The sequence below is a fragment of the Mobula hypostoma genome, chromosome 22 (genome assembly GCF_963921235.1).
Source record: "Mobula hypostoma chromosome 22, sMobHyp1.1, whole genome shotgun sequence".
Classification (NCBI taxonomy): domain Eukaryota; kingdom Metazoa; phylum Chordata; class Chondrichthyes; order Myliobatiformes; family Myliobatidae; genus Mobula; species Mobula hypostoma.
Genome location: NC_086118.1, coordinates 23,339,866 through 23,362,245, shown reverse-complemented (window position 1 = coordinate 23,362,245; position 22,380 = coordinate 23,339,866). Strand labels below are relative to the sequence as shown.

General features: G+C 38.9%; 1 protein-coding gene across 1 annotated transcript in view; it reads right to left on the bottom strand.

Moving 5' to 3' along the window:
* Positions 1-1,986: 1,986 nt before the first annotated feature.
* The window catches only part of hs3st3b1b (heparan sulfate (glucosamine) 3-O-sulfotransferase 3B1b), a 28,539-nt gene continuing 8,145 nt past the window's right edge, over positions 1,987-22,380 (bottom strand). The window contains exon 2 of the mRNA XM_063074286.1: positions 1,987-4,719. Within this exon, the coding sequence (XP_062930356.1) occupies positions 4,101-4,719 (619 nt within the window). The 3' untranslated portion in view covers positions 1,987-4,100. The remainder of the gene's footprint in view (positions 4,720-22,380) is intronic.

The window sequence follows — 22,380 nt, the reverse complement described above, 5'->3', positions numbered from 1 at the left end:
AACAGAAAATGACAAGCAACAAAACATCAAGAGTAAATCAAGCCCCCATTCCTCCCTCCCAAAGCACATACATCGTGCTGTTACCCCAGGCCTCCAGCGAACTTCTGGATTTGCAGACACTGGGCCATCAACTTCTGTATGAACTCTCAGATATCCAAAAACATGGGGCTGTGGCCTCTTGGTCTCAACTTCTTGGCTTGTGATCAACCTTCAGGCTTTGATCTGCACTATGGTCATAGGACTGGCTGGTAGTGATGAATGAGGATGCTGGATAAGGTCCAAAGTCCGGGCCTTGAACGCCGGACTCGCTGATGATGCAACCCAAACACTAGACCCTCAACTCTGGTGTCATCAATTCACGTAAGAAGAGAATGGGTCCCATTAAGGATCTACGTGGTCTTAAAGTGGCCTGATCAAGTGTATCCTAGTACATTGTGGGGGAAGAAATTACTAAGGCCCTAGCAGTGATATTTGTGTCATTATTAGCTATGAATGAGGTTTTGGATACCAAGACCGTCACTAATATTTTGCCTTTATTTAAGGAAGGCTGCAAGGGCAAGCCAGGGGACAACAGGCTGGTGAGCCAACCATCAGAATTGGGAGTTACTGGAGGGGATACTGAGACAGGATCTACTCGAACATGGAAAGACAAGGACTGATTAGTGATAGTCAGCTTGGCTTTATAGGAGGGATTGATGTTTTTTTGAAGAGACAACGAAGAGGACCAATGAAGGCAGTGAAGTAGACATTCCCTATGGACCTTAGCAAAACCATAACCAAGGTCCTGTGTGGTAGAGTGGCTCAGAAATTTAGATCACATGGACTCCAGGGTAAGCTGGCCAATAGGATACAAAATTTGCTTGGTGAAAAGAGTCAGATGGGGTAGTGGAAGGTTTGTTTTCAGATTGGAAGCCTGCGACCAAGAGTATGCAACTGGGGATCAGTACTGGGTCCACCGCTGTTTTTCAGATATATTCATTTGAATGAGAATGTGGTTGGCATTAGGATAAGGAAAAAAATGGTGTGTTATGGATAATGAAGAAGGTTATCTAAGATTACAGCAGGATCTAGATCACAAGACTGTAAGACATGGGAGCAGAATTAGGCCCTTCAGTCGTCTCCTCTGCCATTCCATTATTTTCCCTCTCAAGCCCATTCTCCTGCCTTCACTATGTAGCCTTTGACATCCGTACTGATCAAGAATCCATCAACCCTCACTTTAAATCTATCCAATGACATGGCCTCCACAGCTTTCTGTAGCAATAAATTCCACAGACTCACCACCCTCTGGCTAAACAAATTCCTCCTCACTCTGTTCTAAAGGGACATCCTTCAGTTCTGAAGCTGTCCCCTCTGGTCCTATTCCCTCCCTCCATTGGAAACATCTTTTCCAATGTCCATTCTATCTTGATCTTTCTACAAGATGCCCTGAGCCAGTGCTGGGAGTATTTTGTAATGTCTCGGTTGCTTCACCAGAGGAAGGAGGCTGTTAAGCTGGAAAAACGATTTACCAGATTGTTAACAGAGCTGGAGGGTTTGAGTTGTAAGGAGAGACTGGAGAGACTGGGGCTTTTTTTTTTACTTGGAGTGCAGGAAGCTGAAGTTTGAGGAAGTAGGGGCATATAAAATCTTGAAGCGCATAGATAAGGTGAATAGCAATTTTCCCATGGTAGCAAAGTCTAAAATTAGTCAAATTTGAGAGACAACTCTTTGGCAAAGAGGTTATGGATATGTGGAATGAGTTGCTACAGGAAGTTGCAGATGCTGGCACAGTATAATTACAATGTTTAAGAGATGTTTGAACAAATACTTAGGTAGGAAAGGTCGATAGTGATATAAGCCAAAACTCAAGACAGTGAGTCCAGGTAGGAAATTGAGTCACATGGGGGAGTTGGGTTGAAGAGTCTCTCTCTTTGATTTAATTGCATACTTTTTAAGGCCGTGAACAAATATTTAATTTGCAGAAAAATGAAAGACCAGCGTGGTAAAATATATTTTATTTGTTTCTTAATAACAAGAAACAGATTGCTTTTTTTCCAAATTCCTAGAAAGAAACATTTTTATCTGTGTAAAATTAATTTTCTGTTGTACATACCACAAAATACTTGATTTACATTTTTTTTTACACTTTAACTATTCTAAAGTACAATATTATCAGAAGAAATGTGCTAATATACGTACTTTTGAATGCAAGCTGAATAAAACTCAGCCATATATTATTACAAACTGATAGCTAACCACCATGTCAAGGTACAACTTTACCTTTCGGAAGACAATGGATTTGATACACTGTGATCTTATGCTCTGGGCTGAACTATGCAAATGTGTCATTCATTTCACGGAAAAGCGGGTATGTAAAACATTTTGTTGCAGCCTCAGTGCAATCAACATGATATAGATAGCTTCCATTTTGACAACTCTTATCACTGAATGATGGCATTCTGAAAAAGGATTCTCTAACCTTAAAAGCAAGATGACTTCAAACAAAAAGACCTGAATCTATGGGTTAAAATCAGTTCACATACAAAATGAAAATCTTAACAAAAATCCAAATTAAATTGATAGGAAAAAGTGTGTTTTGTTCATTAGCAAATTTTCTAGCTAACCTTAATAGATCAGCATGGATGAAGACTAAATAACAGACATCTGGTAAGAAGGTCATATTTTTCTTAATAAGTAAAAGAAACAGGCAGCATTTTGTCCATAAAACAGAGAAGAAGGTTAGAGTAAGATTGTTTTTGATTTCATTATTAAGGGCCTGCTGTAGACCTGCAAAAACCCACAGGACCCAGCAAAGTTTTGAAAGAAACCTGCAACCAAGTAACATAAATAATGTTTCAGTGCAAGCTTTCCCCTTAGTTTCAACTTTCCTCTTCTGAAAAGCACAAGCAAAACTTGATTCAAAGTCGACCTGTTGCCAAACCAATCCATGATGCTTTGCAATCACCTGCACATGATACCTCCATACAGAAATCAATACTTAGCTTTGATCGAACTGCTTCATGCAACAATTGGACATTGTACATCTTAAAATAGAAGCAGCACTTCTTCCTCATAGTTTACAACAATATTTACTCAACACTTACCATTGAGAAGAAACATGGTCAGTGATATAACCAGCACATCTCAGAGTTACCTGGAGCACTGGTAAGATCTGAACTGGCAACAAGGATGGTGGACATCAACGAATATTTATCTTACTGCTGCCACTGTTAAATAATCACTATCTTCTTGCAACAGAGTGATAGTATGAAGATTAAAAGAGTGAGGAAAAAAAATTCAACCTGCAGATCATAAACCAATTGATAGATTTTAATTATATTAATGTTAAAACGTAGTAGGGCATGTAAATGGAGACCTTTCAATGTTGAGCCTTATTTTGGTGGGGGAGGAATTAGAATTCCAACATATCTGTTAATCTATTTGGGGATTGCCATTTATTCAAACTGGTCAGAATGACAGACTTGGTTATTGTTGGTCTGACAGCAATTCATGCCATAAAGATAGTAAAGAAACATGGAATCTGTAAGCTTAGGAACAGAAAAAGAACTAAATGGTTTGAAGCAGCAAGACACTGATTATCTATTCATTATCCCATTGTTGCAACTAGTGATTTAAGCAAGCTATGGCAGTCAATTAATTATTATTTTCCCTCTTGCTGATGACAGGCAAGGAAGATTTTTTCTGTCTGCCGTGTGCATTTTCTATTCAAAGTATATAAACTGACGACTCGTTGCATTTGTGATGGTCTTGTACTGCAGGAGCCTGCTGCTTTATCAGCAAGGAACTAAATATCCAACTGTTAGATCTTATGAACTCTGAATACCCGTAACAAAATAAAATGTGCTTTTCGATATTAAAATTTAATCAATGAAAGACAGCACCATCAATGGGTAACACAAATAAAATTGTGGAATGTTAGAAGATATGGGCTGATCTATATACAGTGTACAATGTGGTTAGGCAGCTTAGTGAATTAATTGCTTAAGAATTAAAAATAAATTATTATAAAATAGATTTCTGTACAAGTTACACATATATATATAATATATAGCAATAAATTCACATGTCTCTATAGTCATTACAAAGTTAAATTGACCTTAGTCCCAGCCAAAGTTTTGTCCTGTCATTTGGTAAAATTTCATGTTGAAAGGCCTGTAGAAGTCTCTGAGTCTCTGAACCACTTCTGGGTCAATGTTGGGATGGGTTCTGCCTTTTGTTTTGCCCAGACAATGGGGCTTGCTGCTTCCCTCCGGTTTCTTCAAGCAAGGAAAGCCCTTGGTCTGGTTAAAGTAGAAATGTTTGTCTGTGATGATTCTCTTCAGACCCAGAAAGTCTTGCACCCTGCTTAGTTCCCCCGCTGGATCACTGATCAGCCGCTCTCCGCTCACAAACAGAATCTGACGCATTGGGAAGTACTGCAGCCAATTCTCCAGGTGCTTGGCATAGATACCGATTTGTATAGCACTCCATGAAGTGTCAATTAGGCCTGTAGTCCTATTTTTGAAAGTCAAGCTCTCAAAACTGGGGATGTCGGGCTTTTTGGAGAGAGTTTGTGTATAGTCAGAGATAGCCCGAGTGACAGGATCCCGAACCACCACTATTAGTTTGGCATCCTTGGACATTGCATAGATCCGAGCAGCTGCTTCCTTAGTGACAAAATAACTGGGAGTTTTTTCCATGGTGATTTGACCTTCCAACGTCTTAGGCATCAGGTCCCTAAAAAAAAAACATGTATTGTATATTAGTGAATGGTTTGAGGAATCAAATTAAAAGTGCATTGTTAATAAATACCACAAAAATAAGGAATGCAGTCACATAGAATCTAAATAATGCCGGACAAGATAGCACTATACAATGAAGATTTTGCTTCTTGAATACTTTTGGGTGATCTCATGGATTTTGGGTGGCAGATCATAAAAATCACCATGAAATTTGCCTATCATGCTTTATTTGTTATTTCAATTCATAATTCAAGTCAATTAAAATGTTACCCATAATGAAACTGAAAAGTTTTCTATCTTCAAAGTTGCTGGTGAACGCAGCAGGCCAGGCAGCATCTCTAAGAAGAGGCACAGTCGATGTTTCGGGCCGAGACCCTTCGTCAGGACCAACGAAGGGTCTCGGCCCGAAACGTCGACTGTACCTCTTCCTAGAGATGCTGCCTGGCCTGCTGCGTTCACCAGTAACTTTGATGTGCGTTGCTTGAATTTCCAGCATCTGCAGAATTCCTCGTGTTTGAGTCTTCTATCTTGTCCAGGCATACCTGGCCATTCTTAGGCAGGGCAGATGCTTCATGGCAGGACAGGTTTTAGAAAGGTTATAAATTTCCCTGAAGAATTGCGATTTTGGAGACAGATGTTTCTCAGAATAACTGATACCAAGATTAAGGAAGGCATTTTTGTTTGTCCACAAATCAAACAGGTCATCAATGACAGGTAATTCTAAGAACTTTGAGTGGGAATACAGAAAATTGCATGGAAGGCATTCAAGGATGTTCTTGAAATTTTTCTTGGCAACTACGTGTGGTTGGTTGACAACATGCTTCAAGCCTACAAAACTATGAAGTGTAACATGTCAGTAACGATTCATTTTTAGACTTCCTCCCTGAAAATCTTGGCGCTGTCAAGGACATTGCAGTCATGGAGAAATGGTATCAGGACAACTGGGATCCATCAATACTGGATGATTATTGTTGGACACCCAAACAAGAAGCCTCAGACATTGAGTACAAATGAAAATTATCAACAAAACTTCTTTGGCTCAGTTGAACTATTGCAAAGCACTGTTATGCAATTGAATGTATTCTATTCAATAAAAGTTAATTTCTTCTTTCTCCAAATTCCTGCGTGATACAAGTAGTCTGAAATTATATATATGTTCAAATGGTCTATCATAAGCAAAAAAAAAATTGAGGAAGCAACACCTTCAAAAAAATTTGTTGTCCAGTGTAGTCCGTAAATAGACATTTTTAAAGACCCAGTGGTTGTATGTACTGATTTTTTTTTCCCCAAATGGAACAAAAAATAACTCAAAGAATAATTACTAAATAAGGTCAACTTTCAGTTGGAGACGGAACAGAGAGATGGGGGATTTTATAACAATGGTGGTGTTATGTATAACATCCTAAAACCAGAAATCACTCATACTATTTGTTAAATCTAATGTTAAAAATAACTACACCTGATGCTTCTTTAGCCAATCTCCCCTGACGTACTCAAAACAAATATTTACTAATGCCATCTGGTTATTAAAATTCATAAATACTACAGTAATTCAACAAAATAAAATTCAAACCAAAATTGTTCTGTCTATTCTTCTTGCAATAGATCCTTTCCCCACCCAATACAAAACATTCAAATTCCCTGGTATACCTCTCAGCAATGGACTTTTCAAAAAGGGTCCTGAAGTCACTATTAGAAATATATTCTCTGAAAATTGTCTTTTCTGAAATTTCACACACATACTGTCCAGCCGAGTTATTTTGATTCTAACAGAATAACATTTTATTGGATAATTGTAGAATAAACAAAACAGTAATGGAAAGTTATACTATACAGAGCAAGAGTTCAAAGTTGAGATTAGTTTCAGTCTTTAGATTTAAAACTGCATGCTATATTGTTTTATTCCTTAAATTCTACTTCCACCAAGTCAATATTAGAAGTGAAATACAATGACTACCATTGGTGACAAGGTCACTTAGGGTTAGATTGACAGCTAGCCTAGCCAGCAATCTTCACTCAATCCCATGAATAAAAGGAAAAAATTGAGAATGACACATTGGATGATATAATTCCAACCCAAACTTAAAGAAGATTCCTTTGGAAAGAGGCAGCAGCTTTTCTGCTAATACTTGTAAAGACCTGCCTTAGCCCAAGAACAGATTGACCTACTTTGTGTATTAATCACTGTACTTGGAACCTTTCCATACTAAGACCCAAAGTTCTAGAGAAATAGAATGCAAGGCTCAAGGTGCTACACAAAGTGGGCAACAAACCCAGGGTCCTTGCATACCAGAGAAAGGAAATGAGATGGTCACAAAGTATCAATAGAAGTTGGCCATTTCATAATCCAAATCCCTTTACTGGAGTTTTTGTTGCACAGAGCGAATCTATGCTAATCTGTTACTGTTTCTCAGAGAAGCATTCTCTATTATGCACAGAAGGATAAAAGATTTGTGAATGACGGCATTTTTTATATTCAACTGTAACAAATTCTCTGCCATAATGGGAATCTGGCAAACCTTCCGCATGTGTGTTGTGGGTAGGAACTTATTGCCTTCTTCAGCATAAAGAAACATCTATGTTAAAGTAAATGTTAAAAGAAACTGTTGAGCTTCACTAATTGTTTTACTCCGAGGAACAAAGTTAGAAAGATGTGGTGGGAGTTGTGTCATCTCTCCACCCGTCAATCATATTTTGTGTCCTCAGATCTTTTGGTATATTTGAAAAAAAGGAAACTCTCACTTTTATATAGATCTTGTCATAACATACAAACTTCCCAAAACACTGAAGTTAATGAAATACTTTTGAAGTGCAGTCATTCACAGGAATTAGAATAGTCAACATGCATTAGGCTCTCAGATACGGCAAGGTGATCATGGATAGAGAATCTGCTTTTCAAATACAATTCTTACAGAAGAAATCTCTAATACACCCTTATAAAAGATAATACAACGTGTGTAAAAAGTGAATCAGTTAATAGAATATTCTGTGGTTATTATTTCAATGAACTGCAGATAAAAATAAGCAAACCTTTGAAATAAGGTCCACTTAATTCAGTAATTTTATCGGAATGATAGCAGATATTGTGCACAGTTTAAATTACTAGAGAAAATGCTTTAGAAAATATCCAGTTATTGCTTTGAGTTTTGTTTAATAAATTGTGATTATCAATGGTAGCTGATGGTAAGCACAGAGATGGGGACCAGAAGATTTAATGCTGTATTTTAATGGTGCATGCTAATGAAAGTAAGGAGAAAGAATGAGAAACGGTCCTAGGGTGGTACAGGAGTACTAGATAGTCATAGTGCAATGTGTTGACAACCATTATGATCATCGGTCCAATCCTCCAAACCTCCGTAGCTGTTGAGGGCCAAGGTTTCAGTCACAACTAAATGGAAATTGTACTTCTTCCAGGGAACTTCAGTGGGAACTGTGTCATCCAGAACTCAGTCAGAGACTGGGGTGGTGAGGTGGCGGGGTGGTTGACATTTGGAAACTCAATTAGTGTCTCATGTTGATCAGTAACTCAAGGAAATAAGAACAGGAACAAGCCGCTGCACACTTGGTCTGCCTCATTGTTGAATATAACCAAGGATGATCTATTCCAGGCCTCAACTCCTTTCACGTACCAGATAATCAAAGTCAGCAGCCCCCTGATCAAAAGCACATCTACCTCCACACTAAACACTTCTAATGAGCTACTCTCCACAGCTCTCTAGGACAGAGAATCAACATACTCTCCAAGAAGAAATTTCTTCATACCGAGGTTTCAAACAGCCAACCCATTATCTTGAAAATTCCCTCATTCGAGATTCTTTTACTAGTGAAAACACTTCGCCATCTACTCTAACCTGCCCCTTTGCACGTTTCACCATGTTCGCTGCTCATTCTCCCGCACTCCAAGCAGTAGGCTGTTGGAGATCTGGGTCATCACATCAAAGTGATTTCAGGCCAGGTTCAATCATGGGCTATGCTGGGCAGTCAGAGGGAGATTGGTAGTGGAAGCAGTAGTACCAAAAGAAAAGCAGTAAGCTTAGAATGATCTTCATGGCAACTCAGTTCACTGATGCTCTAGATATCCAGGGAATGATCAACAATGGGATGCTGCTGATTAATTCTCCAAAAGGAACATTGTGTGGGGAACAATGGGATTTAATATGTGTCAGACACACAAACATGACTAATTCTGGGAAGAGCCCCTTTGAATTTCCTGAGTGTTGAGGTGACTAGGAAATGCTTGTATCATTATCAAAGCTACTTTTCACACCAACTAAATTTTATCTTCAATTACAAGGCACTGAAATAAAAAATACACAATCTAACTTCTCAGCAAAAGTGACTGAAAATGGTGCTTTGAATAAGAGGTTCTAAATATTTTGGCTATAAACTCTGAAAAGTACTTAATGCTTAAATACTATAAATAATCTTATTCTGTTTATTTACTGATTATCTCAGGTCATGGCATTATCCCATAAAAGACCATCCATTAATCTTTCCCAAACTCAAATACTCTGATGAGCTGTTTGAGATTCAGATTTAGGCATTAGAAGAGATTTACTAAAGACATTAACGCTTTGCAGTCACCCTGCAAGTTCACTGTGTTTATAATTTACATTAGGCACTTTTGAACATCTGAGGCAGAATTTTAATGTTAAAGACTTGCCTGAACAAGATTATTTAAAGAAAGGGCCTTGCCCAAATATACCACCTAATTCTCTGATCTCTAGCATATCATAGAATAAATTCTCAGCATTTGTACACAGGCTGTGATAAAGCAATCTTAACTGATGCAAAAGTATTTCACTTTTGCATAAACTTATAAATATAGTTCAGGTACAAAGTCACCCAACTTAAATTTTAGTCATACCTATCCATATACTGTAATACTTCAAAGACTTTGTGATAGTACATAAAGCCCATCATTTCAATAACTGACATGTTAATTATCAGTGAGCTTGAATACAGAATTTGTAACAATAATTTAGCCTTCTGGCTCTGAGCTTCTTGATGGAGGTATGACATTAATACATGATATTGGTACTTTAACTATCTGAATAACAAAAAGCATTGACTACAGCACTGACCAAGACAGAAAAATACAGGAATATTTATTCACATGCCATTTGCAGCATGTTTTAATGCCCTGTATTCATATTGCTTCAGTATAACATTGCCAAGTACTGAACATTCCAAAAAATGAGTACATGTTGTACATTGTTTCTCAATAAGTCAATAATCAACCACAAAATAGATTTGTGGAACCCTCAGTATAGCATCACAGAGGGGCTAAGTATGCTCAGAATAGAACATTCAGTCATTTTATGTTGCTACCTTTAAAAGTTTAGATCCACGTTCTCAAATGGCCACTACTGTGCTAATTTTAAAAGATTTTAACTCGCCGTAAATATATATTGGATTATTTTTAAACATTACAGCCATATGGATTTGGCATTCTGAAAGAACTGAAGTGAACACCAGTAACTATACAGGTTAAAAATGGTGTAACGTATGAGAAAAAAGTGGACAGTCAGTAATTTTGATTGTTTGTGATTCAATGGTTTGAAGGCAACAAAAGACTAAGAAGTCCGATTGCCCTCTAGATATAAAGGGGAACTACATCAATATGATTAACCGGCATTCAAAGGTTTCGTTGGCAAATAGATATTCTTTCACGTTACTTCAGTTCTGCTTTCAATGCTTTTGTTTCTTCATTTACTTTTCTGCTCTGGTAGACAAAGCTGAAAGACCCAGCACAGGAAGCGGACTGCAGACCTCACCACTCTCCTTTATCCTGGAATGGTATAACTGGTTCTGTCAACAATTGTTAGGTTAAAGGGCCTCATCCTATGCTTAATAAGTGTCATGCTCCATTCAGAATTTTAAAAAGATACACCAATGCTTTGAAGATGTGTCTAAATCAACTCAACATCAAAAGGGAGTTATCAACATCCACCTCAAACAAACATTCATTCCACTGACATAGGCTGACTAAAAGACGAGAGCTTTCTCTGCACATAGCTTTAATGTGCAGAACGGAAAGTTTTGGCTAGTTTGTTAGACCCGTAAACTTCAAAAACATTTTTTTTAAACTGCAATACTCCAGTCTAGAGGTTAAAACTGAGCAGGATTCAAATCAATGGTTTAATTTGCTCCAGGTCATTAAAAATTAATCAATACTAGCATGGTAACCATGGATCAATGATTAAACTACTGTGAACAGTGTTACTTCTGCAGTGATACAGCAATATCACCAACATGGAATAACTGCATTTTTTTTCATTTTAATGATTAAAGTAGTAATAAAACATGCAGCGTCAAAGCAAAAATGTTGTTAACACAGTTGCTTTCTTTCGAGGAAGTCTACAAACATGAATATAATCATATTCTGAACTTTCCATTCTAATTCATCCAGTGAACAGTGTATAAGACCATAAAATAATTAGGTCATTCAGCCCATACAGTCCATTATGGCCGATTTATTATCCCTCTTAAGCCCATTCTCCTGCCTTCTCCCTGTAACCATTGATGCTCTTACTAATCAAGAACCTATCAACCTTGGCTTTAAATATACACTAGGACTTGGCCTCCACAGGGATCTGCTGCAATGAATTCCACAGATATACTGGCTAAAAAAATTAACACCACCTCCCCCCCACCCATCTTGGCCACCAAGCAATCGATTCTGTTGTCCCGTATTTCACCAATAAGATTCAGCACATTTTGCTGGGATTTCCACACTTCTGCACAAGGATAACGTAAATTGTATCTCCTTAATTTTACAAGATCCAATAATGATTCCTCTCTGCTACGTTTATAATATACTGACATTTTTGGAAAGTGTTTGAGGAAATCGTAGAAACTAGAAAGTATTAACTCTACCCGCCACATGCGGAATTTTCGAGAGGCCAAGCATTTTAATTCCAATTCACATTGCTGTTCCAACATGTTGGTCCATGGCCTCCTCTTGTGCCAAGATGAGGCCAAACTCAGTGTGGAGCAGCAACATCTGGGTACCCTCCAACCCAAAGGAATTAATATAGATTTCCCCTTCTAGTAAAAATCCATCCGCTCCCTCCTATTCCCCAGTCTGACTTTTTACTTCTTCTCAGCTGCCTATCACCTTCCCCGGGTCCACTCCTCCTTCCCTTCCTCCTATGTTTCACTCTCCTCCCCCATCAGGTTCCTTCTTCTCCAGTCCTTGACCTTTCCCAACTAGCTGGCTTCACCTATCATCTTCTAGCATGCCCTCCTTCCCCTCCCCCATTTTTTATTCTAGTGTCTTCCCCCTTCTTTTTCAACCCTGACGAAGGGTCTTGGTCCGAAATGAAGACTGCTTGTTCCTTTCCATGGTTGCTGCCTGACCTGCTGAGGTCCTCCAGCATTTTGTGCGTGTTGCTTTGGATTTCCAGCATCAGCAGACTTTCTCATGTTTAGTGTTTACTGAAGATTGTTTTCGAAAAGAGCTTGATTGTTTAATGACACAAACGAATAACGTTAATCGGAGGCCATTTTCTCTGGTTCACAAGATTAACTGAAAGTTTCCAAGGGTTTTAAGAGGACTCGGTTACAGTCTACAACTGATGAATTTATAATGGAGTTCACTTTCCTATAGCGATGAGCCTTGCAAAGTTTTGTGGTATGACTTGAGTCTGTTGAGATGTTAGTAAGCTAAATGCCACAGCAGTGTTTTCCCACTCTTGCCTCATCAGGTGACCTAATGGAGGTATACAAGGTAATGAGAGGCATGGATTGCGTGGATAGTCAGAAGCTTTTTCCCAGGGCTGAAATGGCTAGCACGAGAGGGCACAGTTTTAAAAGATGTCAGGGGTAAGTTCTTTTTTACACAGAGAGGGGTGAGTGCATGGAACGGGCTGCCGGCGACGGTGGGGGAGGCAGAAACGATAGGGTCTTTTAAGAGACTCCTGGACAGGTATATGGAGCTTAGAAAAATAGAGGGCTATGGATAACCCTAAGTAATTTCTAAGGTAAGGACGTGTTTGGCACAGCTTTGTGGGCTGAAGGGCCTGTATTGTGCTGTAGGTTTTCTATGTTTCTATGCCCAAGATGGTAGTTCTCAGGTCTGTTCAGCAGTTACATAACCTTCCAAATAGAATGGAGGCAGACATAGCTACTTTGGATCTCATGTGTATGAGAAAATCATACCTTGTGCTATGCAGAGCATTCTGACAGAGGCAGCCGCTGTGTACACAAGCTTCTCCTCTCATTATCCAACCCCTCCCCAAGAGAAGAATCCAAGGTGGCAGGGAGATATACAAGGAGAAAATGTGATGAACTTGACAAAAATGTAAGATAAGGTCGAAAAGAATGTTCACAGATTCAAATAACACACGGATGCATGGTATAAAATCAGGAAATGGAAAAAAATATAGTCCAGGCCATTCATTACTGCAACCACAGACTGTGTTTGTGGATTAAGAAATGCTCACTTAGCACTGACTTTCAAAGGTGATCTGATTTATCTATTTATCTTTGGCTGTTTGCCAGAGGTGGTAGTAACCTGTTACTGACCTATCTTATCACTGTAAAATAACAGGGACATATCAAAGTGACAGCAGTTTGCGGCTTCAGTCAGAGCAAAGCTCTTTAACACTTTTTTTTATATAAAAAGTTACATTTATGGCACCATGCAAGTTTTCCAGCAGGTATACCAGTGATACGTTGATAGTGCTGCACTTATAAGGATCAAACGAGATTGAAACTTGCTGAAACTCAAATCGGTAAAAAGCACCACCTAGTCACTCCCAATCGTGCATTTGAATGCAGTGTGGAACCCCGTCATATGCTTCACATGGAAGCCACATTGTTTCCCAAAGTAAGTTATCATGCTATATAGAGCACAAACACACCACATAACTGCATGAATTTGAATTAATTTATAGCACGTTCCAAACATTCTAACCAAAAAAAAGGCTATCACTTAGTCAACTTCAATCCATTATGTTTGACTTGTCCTTGTGTATAATGCAGCAAACTTTCACACGTTACTGATACCGTTTCCAAGATGATGGAAATGGATATTTTTCTAAAATGAATAATATCATCCCCAGCACTATATTTCAGAGACAATAATGCTACTTGCTCTCCAACAGATGTTGTACTGAGGTCCTCAGCTGGTTCGGGTTAACCATGGATGCTGTGTCCCAGCTGTCCACGTCAGGGCAGTACAAATGGGAGGGCAAAGTGTTACCCATGTAACTGAGAACAGCAGATGCCTGGGAACACCACCACTTGGAAATCTCCCTCCAAGTCACTCACCATCCTGTCTTGGAAACATATCGCCGTTCCTTCATTGTCGCTGGGTCAAAGTCATGGAACTGAATTGAATTGACTTTATTTCTTACATCCTTTGCATACATGAGGAGTAAAAATCTGTATGTTACGTCTCCATCTAAATGTGCAATCATTGTAATTTATAATAATTCATAATAAATAGAGCAGTCAATGTAATATGGAGTACACTCAAATCAGCATCAGTTAATCACTCTGATGGCCTGGTGGAGGAAGCTAACCCAGAGCCTGTTGGTCCTGGCTTTTATGCTGCAGTACTGCTTCCCGGATGGTAGCAGCTGGAATAGATTGTGGTTGGGATGGCTTGGGTCCCCAATGATCCTACGGGCCCTTTTTACACACCTGTCCTTGTAAATGTCCTGAATCATGGGAAGTTCACAACTACAGATGCGCTGGGCTGTCCGCACCACTCTCTGCAGAGTCCCGCGATTAAGGGAAGTACAGTTCCCATACCAGGCAGTGATGCAGCCAGTCAGGATGCTCTCAGTTGTGCCCTTGTAGAAATTTCTTAGGATTTGGGGCCCCATACCAAACTTCCTTAGCCGTCTGATGTGAAAGGGGCACTGAGGTGCCCTTTTCACCCCTCAGCAGGTGTGTACAGACCACGTGAGGTCCTCGGTGATGTGGATGCCAAGCAACTTGAAGCTGTTTACCCTCTCAACCCCAGATCCATTGATGTCAATACGGGTTAGCCTGTTCTCCATTCCTCCTGTAATCCACAACCAGCTCAATTGTTTTTGCGACATTGAGGGAGAGGTTGTTTTCTTGACACCATCGTGTCAGAGAGATGACTTCTTCCCTGTAGGCCACCTCATTATTATTTGAGACAAGGCCAATCAATATGGTGTTGTCAGCAAATTTAATTAGCAGATTGGAGCTGTGGGTGGTGATACAGTCATGGGTAAACAAGGAGTAAAGGAGGGGACTTAGTACGCAGCCCTAAGGGGCTCCTGTATTGAGAGTCAGAGGGTTGAAGGTGACGGAGACCACTCTTACATCTTACGATCTGACAGGAAGTCCAGGATCCAGCTGCGGAAGGCAGGGTCAAGACCAAGGTCTCTGAGCTTCTTGTCGAGCCTGGATGGAACTATGGTGTTGAATACCAAACTGTAGCCCAAGTACAGCATTCTCACATAAGCATCCTTCTTCAACAGATGTGTAAGGACAGTATGTAGAGCAGTGACTATTGTGTCATCTGTCGTATTCCCTCCTACCTGCACTGTGGGTGTACCTACACCTCAGGGACTCAGAGCTTCAAGAAGGCCGTTCATCACCGCATTCAAGGGCAACTAGGGTTGGGCAATAAATGTTGGCTTCGCTGGCACCGCCCACATCTCGTAAATGAATAAATTTTTAAAACCCTCTCTCTCAACACAGCTGATGAATCCAGAGGAACAGCAGGGACCAATACAGGAGTTGCCAGTGTGTAGGACTCAATGCCGGACTGCCTTCGAGAATCCAACTCCAGATTTTTCGCCTCAGAGTTTACTCCCGAAGCCTTCTCCATGAGTGGTATCATTGCAATGCAGCAGAGGTTTGAAATCAGTTTTCCTTACTCTGGATGAGCTGACAACCACTGCTTAAAAGCCTCATCTACCCGAAGTGACTGGTTTCAAGGTGCCAGTAACACGCTTTGCCCTTCTCCTGTTAGTAGAAACAGCTCCGCCAGACTTAGTAACTAAGCCACTCATGATGGCTAGGAGCTGGTCTTGGTTGTCAAAGGCTCTGTGAGATGATTGCCATTGGGAGCATTCAAGCAGATAGTGGGAGCTTATACACCCCCCCCCCCAACCGTCTTTGTCTATAACAACCTTATGGAACCAAATGTTGTGTAGTGAGTGTCAAATAGTCCACTGAAGTGAAAACTTGAAATTGAAAACTAATTTGAACAATTTGGTATTTAAAATTATTCCTGCTATGTATTACATCACTTTTAACAGCATCCCAGGTAAGTTAGCAGAACATAAAAGAAATGCAAATTGCCACCTTCTCGCCAATGATATAGACTGCACAATCATAATTCACATTGTGTCCGATATGACATAGTCTCACTGCTAGCAGTTTACATTGAAACATACCAGTATGATCAGCTACGATTCTGCTCATCAGAGCAGAACTTGATACCATTCTGGCACCAAATACTGGTTTTACATTACAAAGTTTAGCAGAACCTTTTATAGTTGCTCATGCAGGTATTTCCTCATGGACATATATCTGTTCCTTTTAGATCTGGTCAGATCAGACAAAGTCCACATTGCTCAGCAATTAATCAGAATTGTACAATTCTGACTCTAATCTATATTGCGCCTGAAGAGGTGCCTTTTTATTTCCCATCCTTATTTGCTAACTGTGACTAACTGTTGGGAGTGGCAAGTGTCAGGTTACTGTTTCCAGTTATGGCCCAAGAACACACTGGGTGCCACGCAGTTGGAAACGTAACCCTGCGCGGTCTTAATTGACCCTCAACAGCCATACCCTTCTCTGCTTTATTGTGTGATCAAAATTGTGACATTATTATTGTACAGCTTTGCAGGGTTAATTATTTAGGGCTCTTGTGTCTCAGTAATTGTGGCTTCCTTGTGCTAAGCTTGTTTTATTTTGACAACAGGTTGCAGGAAAAAGGGTTGAAAACGTACGTCAGTAGTGAAGGTGAGAGGATTAATCCACTTGTCTTTTAATGTAATGCACATGACCAAAAGCATAAGTAGGGTGGGAGCACTACACCGTTCTGGCTTAGTGCTTTTCTTAGTAATACAACTAATTTGAAATACCTCACTTGCATCCAACTGAAACACGCATTAGGTGCTTCGCATATACTAATGTGTTCCCATGCCATTTTAAGACAGCATTTCTTTTGAATCATAAACATGCACTAAGTCTACAGCAGTCAAGCCAACTTTCTTTAAAGGGACTACTGGAAACTATCCCTAGAATAGATGAAATCCTTCCATTGCTTTCTTCCCTGCTGAGAGTCATCAACACTTTCCACTTCATACTGGTTTGGAGCTGTTTAAATCTCTTAGCTAAACTGAGAATTCCGTATAACAAATAGACAATTCTCTTTAATTCAAGAAACTCCACAATGAATGGTTGGGAACACACTCTATTATTTGGGAAGTACATGTCCGTGTGCCAGAGCACAGTAATGCTTTACAGTACCAGTCGTTTGTAAGGAGTTTGTACGTTCTCCCCAAAACTGCGTGGGTTTCCTCTCACAGTCCAAAGATGTACTGGTTGGTAGGTTAATTGGTCTATTTAAGTCGTCCCGTGTGTTAGGGTAAGGTTAAGTCAGGGTTGCTGGGTAGCATGGCTCGAAGGTTCACCTGTACCTCAATAAATGTTTAAGTCAACATTGACACATGAGCAGTAATGAACAATATGTGTTGGTTTTAAGGATGACATCAGATAGAATGATTTTTATAGTAGTTCCAATCATCTTGATAAGAATGCAACAGCTGTTCCATTTTTTTCTCACTTCACTTCCTGTAAGCTTGTTATCCAAGGCATTAGAATGTCCACATGAAACTGGAGTTTTGGAAATCACTGGGCCCATGCAAAATCTTCCACATATGTAGACTGATTCAGTTACACCCTGGAACGTCTCGGCTATTGTACCTCCTGCTCAGAAAGTGGTAGAAACATTGCAAAAATTGTGAGGGGGTTTAAACTCCAGTGAGACTGGACAAATGTTGCAGTGGGAGGGAGGTTTTATACTCAGGTTCTGCTGTTTCAACAAGAATAACTACGATTATTCTCTACAACCATTCCATTGCTTGGTTGGCATCGCCATGGAGAAGCAACCATTTAAAGCAGAATGTTGCAATTTACATAACACACAACTGCTGCCACTTGTTAGAAGTTATTTTGAAGTGCACGCATGATATACTGTAATAAGTCATGAAGGAATAGGAAAAAGGACTGCACTCTTTTCCATCCACAATAATTTGTACTTAGTAATGATTACATGTGGAAACAAGTCATAAAACAAATAATTATACTACCAACCGAAATTAGTAAAATGACAGAATTTATTTTTTCCCATCTGTAGCTGATTACGATGCTCTTCACTGCATTCCTTGGGGGGGGGGGCGGCACAGCAAATGATTTATATATTTACATTCCTTTAAGTGCTTGAGAACTATTGCTGCTACAAATTTAGTGAGAACTAATTATTTGCATGGCTTGCTGGTGGTTTAATCTTCAACAGCAATATTTTACAGGGAGAATTTCAATCTTCCCAGAGTCACCTTATCAACAAAGGATCTTCATGGGAAGAAGCCCTCAAGGTGTCAACAACTTTACAACTTTATAGTCAATGCTGACTTTTTCAGGTAAAATTAAAGGAGTTATATGTGCTGGGACTCAGCCTCTTGATGAACAAACAAGTCACTGGTACATTAAGAGTTAATAATTGATGGCAGTAAATTGGTGCTGACTGCTTCCTTTTGCCTTGGTATTTCTTTCTCTTCCTCTATGGTTTTGTGAATAATATTGTTAAAATGTTCCCAATATCCAACTTAGAAACCATAAAATCTTCCCTTTGTTTGGCCCAAAAGCAAGAACAGTTTTATTGCTTTTCCTGAGACCTGCAGAGCAACTGACTTCCTTCGATACAGCTGACTTCAGCTATAGGGGAAAGCAAACTTAATAAGAAAGAAGAGATATACACAGAAAGAGGTTTGACAAGGAGGGCTGTTTGAATGGTCATGAACAATAATTCATGGTACACCATGTGTTGGAGGCTTTCCTGCGACATGAGTCTTTGACATGAAGTTCCTGTTAGACTGAATCACTTTTGTTTCTGTCTTCAGCAGGAGATTCCTATCTCGCTCAGCCATGTTTTCCCAACTGTTGTGGTCCCATTCAGTGGTGGCCAGCAGGTGCCAGGCCACCACCGTAGCCTTAGCCCTCCCCTCTCCCTATGTCCCCCTCACAATTAGTCTCTGTAATTCAGAATGAAAGCAATCCACTGCTTCTCAGTACAAGATGAAAGGAGTTTGTGCAGCAGAAGTAATTTCACTGCTGTGAAGAGGCCACTCCAAGCATTGTGTCAAGTTAAGGAGTTGGAACAGGATTGGCTGGAAGGGGTTCCCATGTGATTTTAATGCTACCCACTGTTTTTTTATGGTGCATAGGTAGAGACGGTTGGGATAATGGTCACAAAGAATACAGGAGAGAAAGTAATCTTTTAATGTACAGGGGAAGGTGTTTTATTTATACAATTCATTGCCCTCAGACTTAATTGCACTCAGTGGTAAGTGCTCTTCATGCTGAACGTGTTCTAAGGGAATGTATTGTCCTTTGCCTCACAGTGGCCTAATTACATACAACTTTAAACAAGTGCATTTTATGGTTTGCGATCACAGCTCTTAGGCCAGTATTAACTTGATACACTGAGCAAACCACTCAAGTTTACACAAACTTAGTCACGTTGCAGAGCTGTACTGAAATCAAGTAAAAAAAATGGTGAATGGGCGCATTTCTCATTTAGATTCAAACAATTTGAAATTGGTAATTTTACAAATATTAATGTTAACTTCATCGAGAGAAAGCTATGCAAAAGTCAGAAAATTTTATACAGAACTTCTATACATAATTATAATCTACAAAACAAAAACAGATGAAACCAGGTCCAAATTCACTTTCTACAAATGAACTTAATTAACCTCATCATAAAAGTTTTCAAAAGATTCTGTTCTGATTGAACTCTCAATTTACATTTATAACAGTGACATTCAAACAAAACTAAGGGATTAATTGTTTTATAACTAGATGTGTGTGCTTCCGACAAACAGTCTGAACAGGTACTGGGTTGGCATGCTGCACCATGTAGTGCTTTTTAAGTAAGTGTAGCTTAACATTGTTTTCATTGGAACAGAGAAGGGAACTGCACGGAGTAGTGCAAAATTATGAGAGACATACTGTAGTTAAGGTAAATCTTTTTTTAAAAATTCTCCCTCGGAGAATAGGTTTAAGATGAAGAGTAAGAGGGTTAGAGGGAATGTCTAATTTTTCCACCCAAAAAGTGGTTGCAACCTGAGTACACTACCTGAGAAACTGGTAGAGGCAGGTACTATCACAAATGTTTAAAAAAGCATCTATTCCAGATGATCATTTCGACTGCCAAAACATATGGAACAAGTGCTGTTAAGTGGGATTAGTATAGACAGATACTTGTTGGTGTAGACACAGTGGGTCCAAGGCTCATTTCTGTGCTATGACTCACTGACTCCATTAAACCTACCTGCCCTTAACCTCTACTGGAGTAGAAAATTTAGCCATCAAGCAATTAGATAAAATGTTTAATTATTCTGTTCCTTAAACTACAGGATATTAGCCCAACCTTTCCCAGAAAGCTGTAGATCCTGTTCATTACAAAACCTGAGAGGTAAGGCAGTGAGGTATGTTGGTCAAGGCTGTCAGACCAGGAGGAAGCCTGGATCAAAGAAATCAATCGTAAAAAAGTACCCAAAGTTGGATGTATATGAAAGACTGAGCAAGATAAACAAGAAAAAGGCAGATACAGTTATTTTTCTGACTCAAAACAATTCTTCATCTTTTTTGACTGAAAGCTATTAATGATATAAAATTTGCATGCCAACATAAAAATATGTCAATTTGCACATATAATTCAGTTCCAACTTATTTTATGAATCAATGCTCAAGTATCCACACTTCCAGCTTACAAGCAACATGCCAACCTTTACAGTCTTGTCTAGGTTCAGTTTATGATGTAATCCTGATTTTAAAAAGATTAAACATGTTTAATATATGGATGATTTAAGACACAGACTAAAACAGATGGCCAATAATTAATCCAATTGCCATTATCCCTATGATTCTCAACAACTAAAGCACAAATCAAATAGCATAACTTGAAAAATTGTTGTAACACTATCTTATCCGAAGAACAGTTTCAACAGTGTATATGTAAAAGTTACTGATGGTTTCCCAGTCATTTTGTTGAAGTAAGTTTAGAATGAAGCCATCGATCAACCATTTTACTACAAAATTCCATAAAGTGAAAGGGGCAAATAATTATTAAAAAGTATTTCTAGATATCTCACTGGGAATGTAATATTTGTGTGTCACAGAAGGTAATCTGTATGTCACAGAAAGCAGAAGAACCACTGGAATATTCAACGGAAACTAACACACACAACTATATCAAGACCAAGGCTGATCATAATTGTAAACGAAATGTTATCTCTGTGTTCACTGCATGGCATTAGTGATGTTACAAAATAAGGATGAAGGCAAAGGTAATATTTTGTGAATTCATAAACCTGCATTAAGTACAATTCCAAATAATAGATTTACTGATTCTGTACGAACTCCAAATGTTTGGCAACTTTGTAGTTACTATATCAGGGGATAATCAAGAAAGTGACTTAAAATTAAAAGTTACAGTACTAAATCGATGTACAGATAGTGCAGTAACATATCTTTGGTTACACAACTATTGCAGTCCTGATGAAGGGTCTCGGCCCAAAACGTCGACTGTTTACTCTTTTTTATAGATGCTGCCTGGCTTACTGAGTTCCTCCAGCATTTTGTGTGTATTACTTTGATTTCAAGCATCTGCAGATTTTCTCTTGTTTGTGACACAAATAGTTTCGTTCTGGGCTACTTGAGAGACACACTAGTTTCTTTCCTATCAACAAGTGGCTGTCAATGGTAATATTGATGGTCATTCACTTTAATACCTGTTAAAGTTGATCTGAAAACTTTTGAGATACACCCTGTTACTTGTTATGCCTATTGGTTTGCCTCTTCCCTTAGAATATAAATATATTCACACACTGATTAAACTTTTAAAGTGAAATACAATTGTAACTGGTATTAATTAGCTGATCTTAGATTTAACTTAATCCATAAAATAAATATATTACCATTGTAATATTATCAAGTAGCTGAGTGAAAGAAATCTTCTAGACTACTACAAAAGTACATGCCAAAGTATATGTTCTCAATTATTCAACAGTGCAAGTAGCTACGAAAACTCCACTTGTAAGCTATTAAATATATTGCAAGCTCAACATAAAGCAAATTTGCAGGGAAGTAACTTTTAAGTCCAGTTTCTATAACTGTATTTACATAATAATGAAAAACCTTGAGAGTCTATTTATTCCTGTGAAACACTGCAGCTGCCTGAAGCAAATTTGTCTGATTTTTGATAAAATTCAAGTTTTGTGTACTTTTCAAATAAAAAAACACTAAAATACAGGCAATATGCAGATAGTTGTAATGTCTTTCTGTAATGGAATGGGGAAAAATCTCAATATGCAGAGTTATCTGAGTGAAATAATGGGGTAAGCTTCTATTATTAATATTTCCTCTCGCATAT